At 56.2% G+C, this 21,688-nt stretch overlaps 7 protein-coding genes across 7 annotated transcripts; 2 read left to right on the plus strand and 5 right to left on the minus strand.

Moving 5' to 3' along the window:
- Window positions 1–535: 535 nt before the first annotated feature.
- On the plus strand, window positions 536–3,982 carry ColSpa_06693 (mediator of RNA polymerase II transcription subunit 13; the record flags this gene model as incomplete). Its single annotated transcript, XM_049272905.1, has 1 exon — window positions 536–3,982. One exon carries the CDS (start codon window positions 536–538, stop codon window positions 3,980–3,982), a length of 3,447 nt encoding a protein of 1,148 aa, XP_049128862.1.
- Window positions 3,983–4,388: 406 nt separating this feature from the next.
- On the minus strand, window positions 4,389–5,478 carry ColSpa_06694 (S1-like domain-containing protein; the record flags this gene model as incomplete). The annotated part of the gene is made up of 3 exons (XM_049272906.1): window positions 4,389–4,789; window positions 4,853–5,344; window positions 5,451–5,478. The coding sequence occupies 3 exons, from the start codon at window positions 5,476–5,478 to the stop codon at window positions 4,389–4,391; spliced, it is 921 nt and encodes a 306-aa protein (XP_049128863.1).
- A 554-nt stretch (window positions 5,479–6,032) lies between these two features.
- ColSpa_06695 (tyrosine--tRNA ligase, mitochondrial) lies at window positions 6,033–7,516 on the minus strand (the record flags this gene model as incomplete). The annotated part of the gene is made up of 6 exons (XM_049272907.1): window positions 6,033–6,305; window positions 6,358–6,596; window positions 6,650–6,781; window positions 6,834–6,915; window positions 6,966–7,315; window positions 7,393–7,516. 6 exons carry the CDS (start codon window positions 7,514–7,516, stop codon window positions 6,033–6,035), a joined length of 1,200 nt encoding a protein of 399 aa, XP_049128864.1.
- A 935-nt stretch (window positions 7,517–8,451) lies between these two features.
- On the plus strand, window positions 8,452–11,322 carry ColSpa_06696 (uncharacterized protein; the record flags this gene model as incomplete). Its single annotated transcript, XM_049272908.1, has 3 exons — window positions 8,452–8,666; window positions 8,728–9,122; window positions 9,173–11,322. 3 exons carry the CDS (start codon window positions 8,452–8,454, stop codon window positions 11,320–11,322), a joined length of 2,760 nt encoding a protein of 919 aa, XP_049128865.1.
- A 479-nt stretch (window positions 11,323–11,801) lies between these two features.
- ColSpa_06697 (uncharacterized protein) lies at window positions 11,802–12,918 on the minus strand (the record flags this gene model as incomplete). The annotated part of the gene is made up of 3 exons (XM_049272909.1): window positions 11,802–11,963; window positions 12,318–12,612; window positions 12,803–12,918. The coding sequence occupies 3 exons, from the start codon at window positions 12,916–12,918 to the stop codon at window positions 11,802–11,804; spliced, it is 573 nt and encodes a 190-aa protein (XP_049128866.1).
- Window positions 12,919–14,337: 1,419 nt separating this feature from the next.
- On the minus strand, window positions 14,338–15,963 carry ColSpa_06698 (cytoskeletal signaling protein slm1; the record flags this gene model as incomplete). Its single annotated transcript, XM_049272910.1, has 2 exons — window positions 14,338–15,729; window positions 15,865–15,963. 2 exons carry the CDS (start codon window positions 15,961–15,963, stop codon window positions 14,338–14,340), a joined length of 1,491 nt encoding a protein of 496 aa, XP_049128867.1.
- Window positions 15,964–18,434: 2,471 nt separating this feature from the next.
- ColSpa_06699 (putative helicase) lies at window positions 18,435–20,542 on the minus strand (the record flags this gene model as incomplete). The annotated part of the gene is made up of 4 exons (XM_049272911.1): window positions 18,435–19,316; window positions 19,373–20,135; window positions 20,201–20,344; window positions 20,478–20,542. 4 exons carry the CDS (start codon window positions 20,540–20,542, stop codon window positions 18,435–18,437), a joined length of 1,854 nt encoding a protein of 617 aa, XP_049128868.1.
- Window positions 20,543–21,688: the final 1,146 nt, after the last annotated feature.

Raw genomic sequence — 21,688 nt, forward strand, 5'->3', positions numbered from 1 at the left:
AACCGTTCTGCTGCCCTCGAGAGTCACGCGGGATGGCCAAGCTGAACGGGCTTTGGACACGGAATCCGCGGTTGTTGGAACATTCCGAGTCTACCTTACCACGACAGGGGCGTTGGTTATGAGTTTGTCTTTGTCCTGCTGCGAGGGTCTCTTATCGGTGAATGAGCCATCATCTCCGAATCAACTTGTTCTGGGTTCTCAGATCCTGGCCGCCCCATTCGGTGTTCTGGCAAATTATCAAGGATTTGTAGGCGGAGGCACGTCTTATCCCGAACTTGGCCTGGGACAAACGCCAGATACTCAGCTTTGGAGGAGTGTGGATGCAAGATCCTCACAATGGAGAGAGACCTGCATCAAGATCCTTCAGTCCCGCGGGCTTTCTCCCACTCTCCTCCAGTCTTGTCCCTGGATCGCATTGCAGCTGCTTCGCCGAAAACCGGGCGATCACAAGATTGATGGAAAAACAGCGCCACTTTCTTCTACGCTGGCTACGATCTCATGGCCTGCAGTCCTCTGTTTCCGTAAAAAGTCCGTCATGCTCGCGCGAAATAACGGCCTTGGGGATTCTGTGCTGCTGGCCCAGGACGAAACGTCCGATTTTTTAAACGACGCGAGAACATGGTTTCAGCTCGGCACTGAAAGAGACGAAAAGGTGTCTAAGCGGAAAAAGGAGAGAGAAGTCGCTGCATCTAAAGAGGCGGCCGCGGCTGCCCCGGTACAACAAGCGAACGGACATTCACCATTAGGACTGAGGCGCGCAAGCAACGCCGCCGCGGCGGGTACGATGTACCCGACACCGCCGGACGGAGTTCAGAATCCTCTGGGTATAACACCCTCCATGGACGGGACGACGTCAAGCCCGGGTGCCCCTGGGACTACGATGGCAGTGATTGACATAGATACGACTATGGCTGACACAGGCACTCATGACACATCTGCGATGAATACCAATCAGCACAATGAAGCATACGGTGACGGATGGCAATCGAACGATAGTAAAAGAGACCGGGCCGACTCTTTTCTGGCTGGCGACAACGACAACCTTTTCGGTGACATGGGACCAGATATGTTTGGGGACACCGACATTACGGACGCTGATTTCAGCTTCTTTGACGAAGAGGGCGGCGATGACCTGGATCTGTCGGGCTTGCCTGATTTGAGTATGCCCGATGCACCCTCTGCGCCGTCTGCCGTCCCGGTTCCTGTGCCCGAGCCCACAAAAATGATGCTTCCCGCAGTAGAGGAAGTCAAGCCAGTACCAAGTCCCCCGATTTTCGCAAAACCAGAATTGAAGCATGCGCGAAGCACGCTGTTGGATGAAGGGAAGCAAAAATTCAACGCAGAAAAGGCAGCTGGTGTCAAACGTGAATCAAGCCCGTTCGATCCAGACACTGTTTACAAAAGAGTTCGGGCTTCTCTGGCAGACATCCGCTCCACCCCACAGAGAACACCAACGCGGAAGGGCAGCATCTTCGACAGCGTCGACTTCGACCCAGTTCTACCTCTTGTGAATAAGAAGTATGAGCAAGGTGGTCGTTTTGACTGTCCCCCAATCTTTCAAGGGCAGTCGCAAGACGCAAATAAACAGTCCGTTTCTCAGGGGCCACCAACAACTGACTACCTGCGACGACATGGAAAACAACGAAAAGCACTGCGACAGCCAGAACATACAAATGCGTTGATTCGCACAATTACGGGCAACCTCGAGAACAGCTCACTCATTGCAAGCCCTGGAAAGGGAGACGACCTGGCATCTGATGCAGACGACATCAGCCTGGTGTCAGATCAGGACGATTCGAGTGTGTCAGAGGATGAGCCAACATCGCCCTTCAAGTCTAGCATCCGAAGGCTCAACCTGGACGACGATGTTGCATCCCATGTCACCTCTCTAAGAGATATCGAGTCTGTGGAGGACTCTGACCCAGCGTTGGCTTTGGATCTCCCGAAACTAGCCAAAGCTGAAGCGTCGGAAATACTGCTACCCAAGTACTTCGAGGACGCAGAGTCGCTCCCTATCTATCTTTCGCTCCCGGATGAGGACACGATTACGATTGCACAGATTGTGACCGAGCAGGCTGTGACGGGTAATTTGAGGATACGCGATGCGCTTGCGAATACTTTGAATACTGCTATTGTATCAGATACGCGTCGCCAGCTGTCCTCCCTTGGCCGGACTGCTCTGCAGGCATTGCGTGAAGTCATTCCCTCTTGCCTCGGAGAGTTCAACACGTGCAACTTTAAGGGCCTCGTTGAAGTCCCCGACGTTCCCCTGATCGGACCGCCCAGCAGACTTCATCCAAGGCCGGTCAACCCACGAGACAATGCAGAGCCGCCGAAGCCGAACAATCTCTTCCAGATCCCAGCTCCTCATATGGAGCTTCGCCGTGCGGAAGCCAGACTGTCGGTTCTGCCCGCAAGCGTTCATTTTTGGGAAAGTCTGGGGCTTGGTCCTGCTCAGGGGACGAAGGACGTCAACGTCGTGTGTGTGTTCCCCCACTGGGATGGGATGTCAGATATTGCCGCTGCCTTTTTGGATCGCATGCGAAACGTTTACGAGCTTCTGAAACTAGGCTCCTTTGAACGTCTCCCGTCCAGTTCCAAAGTCACTGATGGTCTGGTGCCTTTCGAAGCAGACAAGATCGCAACTTCGCCAGGGACGGTTAGCCCGCACATTGTTGCGGGCTTGGGCGATCGCATGGAGGCACTTAACCAAGGGCTCATTTCGGCCAACGCTACAGAGAAGAATTTTGTGATATACTTTGTATATCCCCCAGACCATCCTGGGTCCATCGTCGAGGCTTGCACCGCTTTCCAGCAACTTTTCGAGATGCACAGGAGGTCTCTGACGGATAGACGACAAACTCCGGCCAACGAGTTAGTCTTACAGCTAGTGCCGTTGGACTTCTTGACTTCCTCGACAGGCATAGTGGAGCCAACACCAAGTGACGCAATCAAGTTGGCGATTGAGACATACGACCGTTGCACGCTATTTGGAGGGCCGATGCCATCGCCTGCCATCATGCTGGAGCAGTCGTTGCCACGAGGCATCGACTTCAAACTTTCCAACACATCATCGTCCTCGCTCATGCATGAGAACACTTGCATTCATATCGCCTACGCACAAAGCATCGACGAGAGATGGATTACCGCTGCATGGACGGATAACAGGGGATGCCAGCAGATGACAGCGTCTTACAACCTTGGTCGCAAAGGCAAGCCCCTTTCGACGTCGCTCAACGATGTCTGTCATGAGATATGGGAAACTACCCATGACTTGATCTCCAAATGGAAAGTCCATTGGCGTGTGGTCATCTCCAAGTGCGGGTTCATGGATGCGCAAGAGATTGGATTCTGGCAGGGGCTCGCTCAGACGGAGTCGGTAGCAACAGTGAGCTTGACCTTGATATCGGTCGACACCAATCCATCGATGCAGTTAGTTCCGCCTGCTATCAAGGTCCCGGCATCTGCATCCTCGGCCTTCTACACCACGCCTGTTTCTACCCCACAGGCGTCCATAGTGTCTCCAGAGCAAAGTGGCACCCCGGCAACGCCCATGAAAGAGAACAACCCAGCAAACGCCGCCACGCCGGGCGGCACTCCTGGTGATGCCAACCCTGAGCCAGCCGAAGGAGACGCCATCCTCCTCGACGTTACAGACCAAACATGGGGCGCCGTGCTCGCGCACCGGCTGAGCAACTCATCCACGCTGGGCGAGCTGAACCCGGCCCTCATCAGCGGCTACCTCGTCAAGCGCGGCGGGACAAAGCTCGAGGACCCGCCGGTCGTCATGGAGGTCAACATTGTGCACGCGGACAATAACCCGCGCATGTACGAGCCCCTGATGCGCGAGATGCTCACCTACTTCAGGGGTCTCGGTACTCTGGCCCGTGCGAGGGGCGTTATAGATAGGGGAACGGATGTGCGGCCTTGGCACATTGCGGCAGCGGAGAAGGGCGTCCGGGCATTATATCTTTTGATGTGATTGGGAAACAACGGCGGAGGTATGAAACGTAGACTTTTTTGCTTGCTTTCTGGGGAAGCCAAAGAACATCAAGTCAAAGAAGCGGCGTTGCGAGGCGTTTGAGCATGTGATGGAACGACGGTAGCGCAGAGAAGAAATCGCATAAGACAAAAAAGTCATTGAACATCGTGTTGACGCTGGCACATCTCTTCCTCTGCGCATTGCTTCCATTCCGCCATCTATATCGCTTCCCCATCCTAAACAGTTGATGCTCAGGCAAAATTTCCATCCCATCGCAAACTCATGAAAGCGTTGTTCGTTGCTATACGTCTACGCTGATTTTGATATTCCCATATGAACACCATTTCTTCCCATATTCATCATTCAATTAAACCCAAAAAAAACCGTCTTCTACAAGAATTATATCCTAGTTCCAGAAGCCAGGGAAGAGGAACTCGACCCTCTTCATGGCTTCGGGGTCGCGGCCCTCGGGCTTGGTCATGAACTTGACGGCGCCCTGCGAGGCACCCTCCCACTGCTTGGCAAGGACCATGTCGCTGTTGTCTTGCTTGGACAGCTCGTCGAGCACGCCGCCGACGAGGCGCTTCGCGTTCTCGCCGTTGGCGGCCATGTACTTCATGACCATGGCGACGTCGACGTCCTCGAACGAGTGCCAGCAGTCGTAGTCGGTCGCCATGCAGATCATCTGGTAGGCCATCTCGGCCTCGCGCGCAAGCTTGGCCTCGGGCAGGGCCGACATGTTGATGACGCTGCCGCCCCAGGAGCGGTACATGTGCGACTCGGCGCGGGTGGAGAACTGGGGGCCCTCTGTATTGTTTCGTCAGTATACGGTCTACATCGAACAACCGCCTTCGTGTGAGGAGCACTTACCCATGCAGATGATGGTTCCCTTCTCGTGCAGGACGACGCCGTCGCCCTGCATGTGTGCCGCGCACCGCTTCACAACCTCGGCAAGCCCTTTGTCGAACGGGTCCGCGAAGCCGACGTGCCCGACGACGCCGCCCTCGAAGAAGGTGAAGGGGCGCACGCCCTTGGTGCGGTCGATGACCTGGTCCGGGACAACAAAGTCCATGGGCTTGATCTCCTCGCGCAGGCTGCCAACTGCCGAGAAGGCAATGACGCAGCGCACGCCGATGGAGCGCAGGGCGGCGATGTTGGCGCGGGCGGGCACCTCATGGGGCGCGAACTGGTGGTGCACGCCGTGGCGGGCGAGGAAGGCGATGGGCACGCCGTTGTGCTCGAGGATCTGGATGGGCGACGAGGGCTTGCCCCAGGGCGTCGTCGGGTTCAAAGCCGCGACGGGGGTGTAGCCCTCGAGCTTGCCCAGGCCGGTACCGCCGATGACGGCGATGTGGACGGGACCTGTGGGAGGGAGAGACTGTCAGCTTGGAGACTATAGCTTCACGCGCGCGTGAGGCCGCGGTTCGAGGTTGGAGGAGATTCTGAGGATGAACCAGGGGAGCCTTACGGTCAAAAGTCTCGGGAAGGCTGGCCATTATGTTCTCGGTGAGGTTGTTATGGGAAGAGGGTATAGTGCTCTCGGTGAAAGAGGGCAAGAAAGTAGAAAAGGATGAGAAAATCGAGAGCTGATGATCGGCGCAAAGCTTGAGGATTGCGATACCTAGGAGTCTGACACTTTTTTCGAGGGACCCCGCCGAAAATTACCCCGCCATCCTTCCACGGTTTACATACCGCATTTCTTCAGTGCCCCGCCATGGCGTCGTCCCGGGCATCCCGCTCCCTGGAAACCCCCACCACACACGCTCGCCGTCTTCACCACGTGTGGGAGATCTCCGTGCGGTGTCGGGGGTCTCTTTGGCCAAGTTGGGGTTCAGATTGGAGGCAACAACACTCAACATTCATTTCGTTTGGCTGGAGCTTCCCCTGAAGTGGGAACGATTCAGGGACCTGGTTCTTTCATATGCTCTTTTCATCTGAGGTATCTAACTCTCTAGATTCTTTCTTCTTTTTTCTGCTGGCCTTCATCCGAACTCCAATCCATAGTAGTACGTACAGATAAAAAACGCTTTCTTTATGCAAGAAACAAAAATCACTGGGCCGCGCCCTCGGCCGGACGCACGGGCAGCTCCGACTCCTTGACCGCGCCGTCCTGGGCCGCAGCGCCGCCCTTGCCTCCACCGGGGTAGCGGGAGCCCTTGTCCTTGGGCTGCTTCTTCTTCTTCTTCTTGTCGTCCTCTACCGGGGGGTAAGCCTTCTGCGTAATCTCCTTCCACTCCTCCGAGTCCTGGAACGCCTTCTGGATAGGCGCCAGGAGATCGTTAAGAGCCTTAGTCACTGCGGGCTTCAACAGCTGGGGCGTCAACTAGATTGATGTTAGTCTATGGCCACTGCAACCCATCCCTTTCACTACTTACCACGTCGTTCTTGTAGTCGGTGTGCATCTCGGCGATGTCAGTGTAGACTAGGGGCTCGAGGCCGTCGCGCTCGCGCTCGACGCGGAATTCCTTCTTGCCCTTCAGACCCGCGGCCGGAAGTATCACGTACTCGACAAAGGCCAGGACACCATTGCCCTCGGCAACCTTAGGCACACACTCGGCCTTGCGGAGCTTCTTCTGGACGACCTCGGGCGCATCAAGAAGGTCAATCTTGCTGTCTGCACGAGATAGGTCAGAGGCAGTTCATAAAACGAAGCAGCTCTCATCTTACCAGGGTCGCTTGAGCTCATCTTGCCACCGTTCAGGCCAGGAACCATGGGGTTCAGCAAATGTGCGCGCACTTGGTATCCAACCTTGGGCAGCCACTCGGTTGCCGCCGCGAACAGCTTTCTCTGGTCCATGCCTGGAAATGATCAGTATAAGAGCTAGCCCAAGTCCCAACCGCGAATGCGTACCTCCAAACTGAGCATCAACACCCAAGTGCTCCTCATCGCAAACCTGGAGCACAGGGTAGAGCAGACCGCTCATGGGGGCGTTCTGCCAAAACGTCAGCTTCACCCATGCACCCATTCCATCAGAGTCCTTACATCAGACTGCTTCACGACCTCAGCACCGGCCTTCTTCGCGTCCCTCTCGCTGATGAGCGAGCTCATCTTGTAGACGTCCATAATGTACTCGGGGCTCTTCTGGTAGGAGCTACCCAGGACGAACTTGAGCTTCTCGGTGGAAACGCCGACGGCGTTGAGGATGTTCGTGATGGCGAACTTGTAGAATTTGGCGCGCTGCTCGACAAGCTCGATCGGGGCCTTGAGGTTGTCGAGAAAGCCGTGGATGTCGGCAAGGAGGACGGTCAGCTCGCAACCGGCGGCGAGGAACTGAGCCAGCTTAATGGCTGGCACAAAGTAGCCGCAGTGCGGTCTGCCCGTTGTCGCGGTTCCTACGGCACAAAAAGACGCAAAGGTCAGCCAATTCGCCGACGAGAGGCAATCGCCTTGGGATTGAGGTGATACTTACCCCAGTAAATCTTCGGGTTGCGTCCCTCGGCCAGGATCTTCTCGATGATTTCGGGGTTCATGATCTCGGCCAGGTTCTCCTGGATGAGGGCGAACCTCTCCTGGGCCTTGGTGCCTTCCGCCATATTGCTGGTGGTTTTCTGTGTTTGTAAAATCGGAATCAAAGTGGTGCGCGTATGCTCGAGGAGGCGGGGTGCTGGGAGTTTCGCGGCGACGGGATCGGTCGAGATCTGGCGGTCCTGGAGGATGTTCCTATCGGAGTGAGTCAATCCGTGACTCGTCGCACAAATGGCACCAAATTCGCGTCGAAGACACTGGCAGCGAAATTACCCCGCCGAGGGGACGTCGTCGGAGCGCAAAAGGAGGACACGGCCGATAGAGGGGTCTACGGGGCACACCTCCCTGGATCATTGGTCGGTTTTAGGGGGTCTTGTGGAGGGGTTGGCGCTAGAATTCCACAGGGCTCTCAGCCCGGAGGAGCAGTTGTATCCTAGTCTTCAGTTGTCGCTTTCACACAGCATGGCAAAGACATGAGGCAGAAACCTGAGGTGAGGGAAAGCATGTGCCTTACTATACTACCCGGAAATTCCTGATATTTCAAAGTTAGCGAGATTTGAATACAGAGGATCGTAAAGAATACCGTGAATGTCAACCACCACTGTCCCAATACCCAACTGTGAAAAGTCTCAAAAGGGCAGTTGGTCTGTGTGTATCTGCTGACCAATTTGTGGTGCAGAGATACTTTGGGCTGCGGACGGCGGAAATTTTCCTTGCTGACAATACAACGACATCCTGGCGCCGCCACCTTGACGAGAACTCCATCTTCCAATTCTTCAAGAGAATATTCCTAGCGGCACATCTTTCCCAGTCTCTCTTTTTCTTTCTTTCTTTGGCAATAACTTCAAATTCCCCCCCAAAAGCGACATTGCATTTTCCCAAGATACCCCCAACCCAAGTGCTGCAGCCTTTGTACCACTCACCGGTCGTTACCACGCTCACTCACAACCGTGCCCCGGGCACCACGGTCGAAACTCACGGCCGCCATCTAGAAACCCCCACCATGACGGCCGACACACCGCCGCCGTCTCTGCCAGATCTGGACCTTGAGGATGGCACGCCCGGCTATGAGACCATCGAGGAGCGCTGCTTCTCAGCCGCCCTCATATGCCTCGAGGGCCACTACACCATTCCCCCCATGGGCCCCCAGACCGCCGCGAGGGTCTCATCCATGATCGCCAAAACCCTTGAAAAAACACATACCTTCAAGCACGTCAGGTAGGCCCGCCTCACCGCGCATGTTAGTTTCGTACTTTCTCATTTGCCTAACAAGAACCAGGGAAACCCTTTCGAGGAACGTCGAGATATGGATCTGGTTGACCAAGATCTTTGGCGCCGCCATCCCCAGCCTCACCACGCGCTCAGTAGGCCCGTTGTCAAGCCTAAATGACCCCGAGAAAGGCGTCACTCCTCAGGAGAGCACCGCTCTCATCGTGAAGAACCATCACAGCCTTAAAGATGACCTCTCTATTCTGAATAAGCTCATGCACATTGCTAGAAACTTGCTGGTAACGTCGGAACCTGAGGTGCCTCAAGACATTTGCGCCGCCGTTCACTTCGACCAGATGGTTTACCAAACCATAATCCTGTGTGTGAACGTCACCAGCAAAGGATACGATGGTGAAATCTTGGATGAGACGTCACGGGCCAAGCTGAATGAGATTACTGATATGTGTAAGTCTTCGCTGATATGTCATGCTAAGACAGTCGCTCACACTTCGTAGACAAGAAGCTCCTGGTCACGTCCCTTCAGCAAGCACACAACTGGACAGCAAAGAATGACCGCAACAAGATGTCGTTCTGGTACGACGTGCTGTTCGACGAAGATGCCCAGCTCGACGACCCCCAAGAAGGCATGGGCGACGGCTCCGGATTCCGCGTGGACATTGCTAAGACGGAAATCCAACACTGGCTGGAGCGCAACTCAAGGATGTGCGACACTGCACGGAAGCTCCTTACGGACTATTCCCAGAATAAATCTCATAAACCGCCCGGCGTCCTTGCGCCCATCGCACCCCTGGCATGGAATTGGTTCCCCGAGGGCCAGGTCAAGGTCCGCGCTGACAACTACAAGGAGGGCGAGAAGGTGAACCCCAAGTGGGACCCCGAAATCCAGGACAAGTTCGAGCAGGACCGCGCCTACTGCCGGGTATCGCGAGAAATCGACACGTGGTGGATGCGCGCGCGCGACGCAAACTACGAGGGATGGGCGGTGCCGATGCCGTCTGTCGACTTCGCCAAAACGCGGACAGAGCACTGCAAGAACAACCTCCTCAACCGCTACACGCCCGTCATGCGCACTGAGGACCACCACGAGGTCGTCGAGATTGACGAGTCGGAGCAGGACCTAGGGCCCGATGAAGGGGGCTTTGTGGCGGGGGCTGGTGCGTCGGTGGAGGAGGAGTACGCTGAGGGCTACGACGATATGATGGATGACGAAGACATTGACGACGACGAGTCTTACGGTGAGGGCCCCCTGACGGGTCTCCTGACTGAGATCCCCAACATTCTCGACCCGAAGCAGATCGAGGCCCTCCACATGATTGTCAAGTCATGTATCCTCGACTCGGCCGGCACGGGGCTCACCCGTGCGGGAGAGAACCTCCAAAAGACGCGCTGTCGCATGTTCCTCGCCCTTGACTGTGGCAAGTCCCTGCTGCGCGAGATGCTTGTCTTCATCGCCGTCTGGGAAAAGGATGAGCAGTCCCTCATCTTTCAGATCACCTCCCAGCTCATCGAGGCCCTCCACCACTCTGCTTTGGTACCTTACGCCTGGAACTCCCTCCGCATCCCCAAAGACATCATCTCGCCAGCGCAGACCGTCCTCCTACGCCTCGTCAACCACATCTTCCGGAGCCGCATCAGTAACCCTCCCCAGGACAAAAAGGACCAGGAGCGTGACGTTAAGCTCGTCATGTTTTTCTTCAGTTTCTTCCGCAGCCGCATCGTCCCCGAGTGCGTCGCCCTCATGCACCTCCAGGCCCAGATCCGCGAGGACAATGTCGACCCGGCCGAGTTCCCCGTCGACACCTGGGACATGGAGCGCGCCAAGGATGGCCTTGCACAATACCTCGATTTTCTTACCACGGCCTCCGAAATCGCCGAGTCGAGGAAGAAGCTCATCGAGTGGGAGGCCGTCTACGACCTCATCACCCTGCTCAACGGTCTCGAGGCCGGCGTTCCCAAGAAGCCCCTCGTCGACACCATCCCCAGCCGCAACCGCCCCTCGGCGCCTCCCTCGGACCAGCAATCCCAATCCTCCCAGACGACCCCGATCGTCGAACGTCCCTACTCCACGAGCGAGTCCCTCCCGCCCTCTCCTCCCCCTCCGTCGCTCTCCGACCCCGCCCACAAGTACCCCTGGTCCGGCATCAAGGGCCAAATCTTCACCATCCTCGCCACCCTCCTCCAACCGCCCCCGGGCCAATCCACGCCCGGCAACCCGGACGTGCAGACGCAGATGGTGAACCACAACGGGATTGTCCCGCTCCTCAACTGCTGCGCGTACGACGACCACAACCCCTTCGCCAAGGAGCGCGTCACAATCTGCCTGAAGTGGCTCCTCGACGGCTGCGAGGCGGCCAACAACTTCTTCCGCGAGCTCGTCAACCTAGGCGCCCCGCAGAACCTGCGCCCGCCGCCCGGCGGCACCACCGTCTCCACGATCCGCGTCGACGGAATCCAGGGCGAGGTCAAGGTGCAGGTGCGCTCCAACTCGGCGCCCGCCGGCGACGGGGAGGGGCAGGAGGGCGGCAGCGGCGGTGGTGGGAGGCAGCACATCCACGACCCGTACGGCTTGGCCGAAGATGCGGCAAAGATGAACATCAGATCCAACGCCAGTAGCGAGCCCTTTACTGACGACGACTTCATGTAAGGGCTTGTTCTCACATTGTTCGAGTTTTTGGGACAGAAGGGCAAGGGAAGGATAGCATTGGGATATGGGAAGGGAAAGACACCCACCCCGCTTTTTTTTCTCATGTTTATAGTCATGTAAACGAGCGAAATACCTTAGCATCAAGAAATACAAACAAGACCACCAAGAGTCAAAAGTCTACAGATCAAGAATACTCAAGGAGAAGGGGTGGGAAGGGAGTTTGCCAAGTTTTGTGTCCTGTGTTCCACCATAAACAAGCATCCAAACCCTCTCCACCAAGAACCAGCTCCAGCCCATCCGTCTTTGAGATACACGGCACTTAAAAGAAGGAGAAACAAAGACAAGATAGTACAGCCCCAACTCCCAACAGAAACGACGACATTTTTTGTTTATCAAATACGACAACAGGCTGGTAACAAAAAAGCAGACCTCCGGTAAGGAAAATGAAATAGACCGGTTCCACCAACCCGAGACCCCGTCTACTGCGGCCTTGACTGACGGACAACACATTCAACGCCGCCGTAGTACGGTACGCTCTCCCGACGTGCGGGCATCAGCGGCGCTGCCGAGTACACCTGCGGCCGCTGCTGCTGCTGCTGGTATTGGTAAGGGGATTGGGGCTGCTGGTGCGGGTAGCTCCCCTGACGACGGGGGTCGGGATGGAGGACGGAATAAGGCTGAGGGGGCAAGGGCTGCGAGGGCATGCCCGCCTCCGCGCTGGAGTACGCCGGGTAGAAGGAAGCACCATCGTGGAGGTCCGCGGGCGGGCTGGGCAGCGTGCTGTAGGGGCTCTGCAGTGTTCTCTGCTGGTCCCACGACGGCCGGCGCCGGCGTCGCTGCTGCTGCTGCATCTGTTGCTGGCCCTGCTGCGCTTGATGCTGTTGGGTATACTGAGGGTACGAGACGCTCTGCTGTTGCTGTCGGCCAGGCTCCAAATACGACAGATGCAGCGGCCAGTCTCTCGCATACGGCTCTCCGGCGGCTGCGCCAGCAACTTCCATCATGTCCTCGACCACGCCGCCTTCCACTGCCGACTCGGAGCTCAGGCTGCTGCCACAGCTCTGGGGGCTCATGGACTGGTCGTAGGCGTCCGGGTCCGCGGCGGCAAAGTCAGAGGCCCCGCCTCCGCCTCCGCCTCCGTTGGCACCCATATCGGGATAGTATTGCCCGGCGCTCTGGTGGTGGTGTTGATGGCCGCTGTCGTCCTGGCTCCGACGACGTGCCGTCCGTTTCTTGCAGTTGTACTTGGCCAGGCCCCATTTGTCAAACTGTTGGCGGTACGATCTGGTCCTGTATAGCGGGTTAGCAATGTGTTAGCTGGACGATCCCCTACGCCATGTTTCTCCAAAGTGTGGTGGATTCGGCATCGTATCCTTGATGAACGTCACAGAATCCAAAAAAGGGGGGCGACATCCGACGGGTACCAGTCCTTGGGGAAGGTTGGAGATCCAGAAGAGCAAGAGAATAGGGGGAGACTGACGAGGCCTTGAAGTCATGCTGCTCTTCCATGATCGCCTTGACCTCGTTCAAGGTCTTATTCTCATGGATGTAGAGCCTCGTGATGTCGGCCTGCTTCTCTCTCCACGCTTTCGTCATTGTTGAGGTTGGAGACGAGCACGACCAAGGGATTTCTGAATCATTGGAGGGGATGAGGATGAGGCTTGAGAGAGACCACGACGATGGGATGGGCCAGGGCTACATTGATGGTGATCAACGGAGTCTGACCGGGTTCAAGCAAGTTTTGTCCAGAATCAAACGGGCAACTACTTGCGAAGCCGTATATATGTCACCAAGGACAAGGCTGGGCACCGGGGCATCTGCACTGCGACCGTAGTCGGTAACGATGGGGAGTTGCCCCAGGTTTCCAGGGCTGACGAAAAGGAATCACACGGCCTGTCTTAGACGTCTCTCTGCCTCGAACACTTCTCCCGCGCACCCAAGGCTACCAAGCTATTGGGGTGCGCCAAAGGTGCAGTTCCGTCTTCGGCCAGTGCCCACTGACAAGAAGCCAACACACTCTCCGTATGATGGCGCCTCAAGTGCGGAGACCATGACGGAACAGACAAGAGTCTGCCTTCTCGAATCGGATGGGGGAACCAAAGGAGTGGTGGTGAATGACAGGAGCGTAACGGCTTCTGTAGGGGGTGCCTTGTGCAGCACACCACCCCACAGCCAGACCTTCACCGAACTTCAGCGAGGTGTGCAACCACCACTCTTCTCCACAGACGGCTTTCTTGCTCGGAAGTGCAAGACAATCGACACCGACTACTCCAAAGCTGTCCATCCGGTTGGGTTACTCTGAAAATCGAATTGGATATATCCTTGACTCCATATGCCGCCCATGCTGCACGGTAAACCACGCCAGGTGGCTTGCGTTGCATCCCGAATCAAATGCCTCGCTGGAGTAAACAAAGACATGGTGACGTTCTGCATTTATTAAATAAGGCTCCTCGCCGGGACGCGGACACCTAGGCGTGATGTATGCGAGTCTCAGCGCCGTGTCTCGAAAGGGATGAAGGTGGTGAGGCTCAGCCTTCGCCATGGGCAGCTGTTGTAATTACCAGTTCCTTTGTTAGCGGGCTCTTGTCAATTTGGGCGATTGTGAGCCGCATGGCGACGATGAGCCTGATAATGATCACTTCCAGAAACGGCAAATAAACAAGAATGGTGATTGATTAGGACTCCTATATATCATAAACATGAAATCAGAATGGTATCCTCCAAACGCGTGTGCCAAAAGAGGCCGCCGGAAAGCAAATGGGCATAAGGCTTTGGGTGTTGCTAAAAAGTGACGCAGCCAATCAAAATAGTGGTGTCGTGTTCTCGAACTCATCTGCGCCTGTCCGCCTCGCAGGCTATACAATAAGGCAACCGGAGAGGTTCGCAGCGCGTTTTGTCGCCTTAGTATTCGCCTCACTTTGATAAAAGCAGGGCGGTACACCGAGCTCTTGACGAGGTGCTAGGCCAAACCTGCAAGTGTAGGGATCTCAGAAGTTGAGGGTGTCGTGCGAATCCTTAGGCCTTCTTCTCCGGCGCCGCCGCAACAGGCGCAGCAGCGGGAGCAGCCGCAGCGCTGGAAGATGGGCCGTCAACCGGGCTCATCAACTCCGGGCTCGCGCTAGGGTCAGCGCCAGTGACTCCAGCCTCCTGTACCGAGTGGCCAGACTGAGTGGTTGCGGCAGGCGCAATCGTAGGCATCTTCTCGTCGGATCCAACAACAGGCGAGGTGGGCGTCGAAGTGGGCGCCGAAGTGGGCTCCGCAGGTCCAGTCGCTCCCGCAATGTTCTTGATAATCTCAAACCACTTCTGTGCGTCGGCAGGGGTATGGGCCTGGAAAGCCAATTCCGAGGATCCGGTGAGCTTGGAGCTAATCGACTTGCTCTTATCCTTGCCCTTGACGTTGAACTTGTTCCCGTTGGGAGCCCCGATCACGGCCTCGGGCAGATAGATGGAAAGTTCCGGCTTGGGATCAACGCGGGCGTTGTCAGAGTCCTTGAACTCATGCAAGAACTTGGCCGGAGTGACAACATAGTAGCCGGTAGAGTAGCCCCAGGAGAGCTTGTTACGCGACTTGCGCTCTAAAGAACCCTCGATGAGAGGCTTGACGGCGGAATGGTCCATGTTGGGGAAGCTGACGGACTCAACTGAACGCGGAGGGTCGTTGGGGTTGACCAAGCGGTCGCCACTGCGGGAGACGAAGCCCTTCCATTCGAGGTCGGCCGGGACTCTCTGGATCGCACCCAGCATGTCAGAGTAGAGGGCGCGAGTCTTCTCGGCCTGACCGCCGGTCAACTGGATGAATGCTTCCATTGCCTGCTGAACAACCTCGATGGTGTGGGCCTCGAAGGCCTCAAAGTTGTTCTGAACGGCAATGAGATCGTTCCTGTTGTTGTTCTCCTCCAGGACCTGCTTGTGCAGTCTGTGCAAGACACCTCGGTGGACGACATAGGGGTCATCGGTTCCGTGCATCTTGCCGCCGGCCGACTCGAAAGCAGCAGTCTGTTGGCCGAGGAGCTCAATGTGCTTCTGGGTGGTGTTGCGGGCCTTCTCAACCTCCTTGGCGCCCTTTGAGGCGCCATGTGCCAGCTCCTTGCCCTTGTGCTTGATCTCCTTGTGCAGGCGTTCGAGGACGGGGAGGACGGACCCCTTGATGCTCTTTTCCGTCTCGAGATTGGTGTTAATAATCGCCTGAGTGTTGGAGCGCATGTTCTCAAAGTAGCCTGCAATGCCGCCGAGGCTCTGGTCGAAGTGATGACCTTCCTTCAAGGGGTGGGAGATGGTCTTGAGGGCCTTCTCGTACTCCTTGGACTGGGCCTTGTGAATCTTCTCAACGGCCTCCATGTAGTCCTCCAGGTATCCGACGGCATGTTTCCAAGCTTGGAGGCGCTCTGCGAGGAGTCCGGCGGTCTGCGCGCGTTCTGTTAGCCAAAATACAAAAACAATGCTCGCAAGGGAGTTGAGGGGTTATTTTGACGAAACTCGGATCAGTCCGGACAAGTCTGAGCCTCGTCTCCTTCTGAACTGCAGGGCAATGGTACGTACGCTGGTAGGGTCAACCTCGGGGACGGCCTCATCGCTAAGGACGGAAGTGTTGGTCATGATGGTGCCCGACCTTTGGGGCAGGGTTTTAGTGTCGGCCATGGTCGTGATGTGGAGGGTCAACTGTGGAGGAGAGGAAAGTTTTTGAGTTTTGCGAATTCGAGTTGCGAGACAAACAGTATTATGGCGTCGTAAGGTGTGATTGGGAGGTTCGTCCAAGTTGCGTTCAGCTGTTGGTTCGGCTTGAAGATGGGAGAGAATGCGACGCGAAAGGGCAAGAGGTTATATTGCTGGCCCAACAAGCGGACATTTGATCTGTCCCGTCCCAACCCACGCACCCCCCGCCAGTGACAACTGGTAATTTCAACACCCGCCCAAGCTTCTGCGCCAAAAGAGAGACGAATGACGTTCTCCACCAGCGCCAGCAGCCAAATTGCGGCACTAGCGCCTGGCTCTTGCACAGAGATTTGGCTTGCACGACCCCGAAAGGTGGGGCCAGGTTGGAAACCCCCTGTGACGATCTCGACTGTCTAAGGGACAAGAGGCACAAGAGGGGGGACGCATCCGAGCTTTTTTGCTCCTGCCGACAGCTGAACGACTCGGGGCCGCTCTCTACTGAGATACTCACCCATCAACTCTCGGCCCTAGTTGGCTAAATCCCCTCAGCTGGGCATGGCCCTCACCACTGTTTCTCAACCGTGGCATCATAGGCCGGCTGCGCAGTATTGCGCTAAGAAAGGAGGGCCAGCAAGCATTTTTGGGGGGGATATGACGTCAGGACTCAAGTGAACGGTCCCTTGGTTTTCCAACGCACGATGGCGCTAGGGGAGATGAGACGATCCCCATTTGTTTGACCATCGACGACGTTAGTCGTTATACCACTTCGGGCGTATCCTGGCTAACACAATAGTTACATCAACAACATTCCAATGCCACACGGTCACAGGCATCTCCTTTTTCGCTTAAACAAGCTTTCCCGCCATCAAGCAACGTTGCTGCCGAAGGTGACGACGGCTGCAATGACAGCACAACAGGGTTGCGGCCTTGATTCTGACAGAATGGGATTGGGTGGTTGCCAACGCCGGACATTCGTACCGATTGGTCTTGTGCTCGTGGTGTTCTAAACCCAGTACGAAAATTTCCAAGCGACGACAGCAGCGGGTTCGAGAGTAGTCGGCGATCGCTTTGACTGTTGACGACAATGACTGTGTTGTTCGCATTATGGCACTGCAATCGCAGACCACAGCGCTGCAGATTTCCCCTCGAGCGCGGAAGACGGTGCTTTTCCTGTCAGACGACGCCCACATGTGCTGACAACAATCCGAGTTTCCGATGTGGCATGCTTCGCCCTTGGGTTGTCTTCTGTAATCGATTGGGTGCTTAGGCGCAATGTGACTCTACAATGCACAAGCTTCGGAACCTTGACGATATCCTGTTTTTCCTTCATCAGCCCGCGCCCCTCCTCCATAACCCTATACGTAAGGAAGCCACGATGAGTCCAACGGCGGCGAAGGGAATGGAAGAAACCTCAAATGGGCTCAAAGGCGAACTTCATTTACCTCACACAGGTACACTTTGGAGTGAAGCCTAGCCACAGTAGGAAGCAATGGTGAGAAAGCTATACGAAACCGAGGGACACGAGCTGTTTCGCCCCCTGCTCATAAGATGAAAAGACATTGAAACCTTGCTTGATAATATCACGAGATGGTACAAAAGAGCCCAACGCCAGGGTATAGTTCGGGCGTTGCGGCGGGCGAATCCATTGTAGTGTTGACCAGACACGACTTGGCGCAATGTCCCATCCGCAACGCAGGCCTTCCTCGGCCAGACCGACCTGCCTCGTCTGCACGACTCCGAAATACAATTGCCAAAGGGCGCCCCGAAAACGAACCCGTGATCCCGCGGGGTCACGGGTTAGGCCATCGCTCACGCAGTACCTATCGGGGACTTCCGACATCGGCCGGCGACAGTGATCTCGACGCCGCAACGGTGGAGCGGGTACCATAAACCCCGTGGTACGCCGCCAACCCCTCGGCATTGCGGGCGGGGATTCCTTATCCGAGTTGTGTTAGGGAGTTGTCGTCGGAGGAAGACTTGGCCGTGATTGAATCAATAATGAACAGCTTCCTTAGAGCCCCTGCCTGGAGATGAGGATTAGCCATTCGAATGAGATGGCAAATGAACAGGCACGCTGACGAAGAACAGAAAGCCAAGAGAATAATGTAAATCGAGTATTAACCCTTTTTTGTCATCTAAGTATCTCGCATGCGACATGCCGCGCTCTGAGCGGCGGGTATATCGTGTAACTGTCAATGCCTTCCCAATATCGCCCCCCCAGTAATAGATCCCTGTGTAGTGTTTATCAAACCGTGTACTTGTGTCCGAGCAGCCTAACGAGTCCTGATGCCTCCAAGGCGCATGTCTATAACCTGTAAAATCTCAAAAAGCCCCGCCCTCGTTGGTTTTCCTTTCAAACCATCCAACGCCAATGCCATGCCCGAAGTAGTGCTTGCCACCTTCTGTAGTCGTATTGTAATCAAATGAGTAGGGAAATGTTCTCGTGCCAGTGACGCTCAATACACCCTCTCCCGTCCTTGGATAAGGTGGAGCCGACGGTCATCGTTGCCTTGTACTGCCTGAAGCAAGTTGCTCATACTCGCGGGGCGATGCCATGAGCGGCGCGAGCCGCCTGGTGTGGTGGGGTCGTTGCCGGCGCCCTCTTGAGACTCGGGGATCATGCCAAGGGGGTCCGCAATAGGAACATCGGTAGCAGGTGGTGTATTTGGAGCGCTCATCGCCGAGAAGTAGTCCGGGAGCGCGTCGCTGCTGCCTGCACCCCGCCGGAGAGGGGTCTTGACAGCCGTGGTGTAACTGGGCACCTTGCTCAACGTAGCCATATCAGAGAAGTCGAGGTGTTCCGGCGAAGCGCGGCCGGATGAGTGCGGGTTGGGATGATCTTCAGCGCTGTTCTGGCGCGTCAGTGCAGTGGAGTGCGACTGCGAACTTGCCCCCGTAGGCATGGACGTCGGAAACGCCACGTCCTCCGTGATTGCGTTCAGCGAGTTAAAAGAAGTGTTGCGATGCGTGGGGTCTAGCGAAACATTTTGCAGACGCGAAGAGAGAGCCGCAGGGGCGACGCCATGGCCGTTCATCATGGCGAGGGAAGCAAGGTTCTCAGACGAGCCAGCGCGCGACTGGGCGTAGAAGGGACTGCTGAAGCCAGACTGCATGCCTGGAGTCTGCATACCCGGAGTCATGATGCCCGGAGTCTGGAAACCGCTCATATCGACGTCTTCGTAGAGCTGGTCGAGAACGTGCTCGCCGTAGCCGGGCGGCGCGATTCTGGTGACCTCGGCCTGGGCCGGCGCACCGGGGGCCTGGTCAACGAGAACACCATGTTCGTCGAGGGGCATGTTGGGAGAAATAAAGATGGAGACGGGGAGAGTGGCGCGCAGCTAGATCCTGTTAGATTGATTCGACAGTCATGGAAAAACGGCGTCCAGTTACTTACCTCTGAAATATGACCGTCCGGATTCTTCAGGGCAACAACGAGCTTGAGTTTGTGGCGGACCTTGATGCCATTATGGTTCAGGTCTTGAACACACTGTCTCAGTCGCTTGGGCAGGTTTAACTTTTTCTCCACCATCCATCCTTCCTGTCCAGTGTCTTCGATTGTATCGTGCCAATGCTCCTCTCGGTCGACGTCGAACTTCCAGTTGGAAACTTCTCTTTCGGTCCTGTGCTCCTTGAAAACGTTGCCCGTGGGGCCTTGTAATGTGCATTCGCGGATTTCGAGCATCTTGACGGAGATCTCTCCCATCTCGAGACCCTTCAAGAGGGGTGTGAATCGCATCTGGAGAGGAACGGTGGCTCCGAAGACCACGGCCTTTTGCGGGATGATGATGGAGTAATCAACCTTGTTCGGCCAGATGTTCTCGACGCTCATGGCGTGCAGAAATTCGAGTGCAGCGGGTTCGAGGGTACGGATGATACGCAGCGCCTTGTAGGCGTGCAGATCGTAGGCGAGCTTGCCGCGGGCGACGGTGGCCTTGAGCTTGTAGGTGATGCTCGCTTCGGGGATGCCTTCGACGCTCTCGGGGGTGTTGCCCGGCAGGGTGTACTCAAAAGGCCACTCATAATTGCCGGCTGGTAAGACAGTGTTCTTGCCACCAGTGCCGCCGACGAAGGGAGCCCAGCGATGTTGGAGCAGGATGGTGGTCTTGTCGACTTTTTGGGTAGAGACGCCAGACGCGACGGTTTTGTAGGATTCCCACCTATTTACGGCGCAAGTCAGCTGGCGGATGCGCAGAGAGAACCGGGAACAAGGAGGGGCTCATACGATAATCGGTGGGTGCCAGTCAAACGGAGGTGGACGTCTTCGATCTTCAGCGGCGTGGGCAAACACAGGACCACGACGCCCTTGAGGACCTGACCGGCAGATTCGTCCTCTCCTCCGCGGAATACAATGAAGTCATTGTCTAGCCTGTGGAATGTCCAACGTCAGCAAACGGCACACAAAAGAAAGAGAGCGACACCGAGTGAGACAGGAGAGTCAAACAAGTCCAACGACAAGCAGGAAACGATTGAATCTGGCGACGTGGGGCAAGGGCGCATACCTGATCTCAAAGAGCGAAGCGGCATGCTTGCCCGTGACAGTGGAAAATGGGTTGAATGACGGCATCTTCAGAAGTTGGAGATGACATGAACCAAGCGGTATGCCTGGTCGGAAGAAAACAGCCTAAACATATGGGAAAGGGAGGTCTGGAGACAGGCTTGTATTTATCGACGGAGCGTCCTTCCTGGGTACGAGGTACATCGATCTGACCAGAGGTGGGCAATCAAGCAAGCGCAAGCAAAAAGCTCGCGCATTTACCCTCACAAACGGGCAGCCCACCCTCGTCTGAAAGTCCAAAGCGTGGGAAGTGAAAGCCCACGCCCACACCCTCGCCCACCACGACGAAGGCCACGCCCCTCGGCGGGTTCGCTCCTGGTGGGATTGGTGGGGCATCCATGGCCATGGCCCGAGAGAAAAGATTGGGCGAGGTGTGTGTGAAGAGGTTCCTTGTTCAGGGTCCCCTTGAACCTTGAACGGAGAAAGGATAAGGATAAAATGGGATCAGAGGAAAGGAAAGGGGAGCCCAGGCGCAGTCGAGGACCGGGTACGTACTGGATCCGTCGTTGTAGATTGTGGTTTGGGATGGTGAGGGTCAGCCAGCGAGCGGCAGCCACCGGGCCCATTGGCACGATTGGCAAGGAAGACGGCCCAAAACGGAGCCGGGAGGGCCATGGCGAGCAAAGAAACGAGGTGCAGAGGTGCAGAGGTGCAGGGCAGGGTCGATGCGCTAGATGCAAGGCGAGAATGAGGTAAGGTACGGGTGGTACGTGCGTCCTGCCGTGCTGCCCTGCCGCAGAACTTGTACCCGCACCCTGGGAATAGGGAGAAAAGGTACGGGAAGAGAATCCCGACTCTACACCGACCGATTGGCTTGACTGACGGGCCTGTGACTGTCAGATGAAAGCTGAGGCAGAACACGCACGCACTAAGCAAACACGCAGATAACAGAAAGAGAGGCTTAGGCCTTTGCGAGGAGGGCGGGTGTGTATCTGACCTATGCCCTGTGCAAAAATGCATTTGGTGAGCCGCCTGTGTGTGGTGTAGGCGGGAACCAAGACATGGGTTCGGTCCTGACGCTGATGGATGGAAAGTGGGATGAATTTCTCTCTTTTTGCCTCAGGACTACTGTCTCGCGCGTACAGATAGGTGCTGTACCGCACACCACCTGAGTTCTACACTCGGGAGGGGGGGGTGGGTGAATCATGGTCAGTC

This window comes from Colletotrichum spaethianum (genome assembly GCF_022836535.1).
Source record: "Colletotrichum spaethianum MAFF 239500 DNA, contig16, whole genome shotgun sequence".
NCBI classification, from domain to species: domain Eukaryota; kingdom Fungi; phylum Ascomycota; class Sordariomycetes; order Glomerellales; family Glomerellaceae; genus Colletotrichum; species Colletotrichum spaethianum.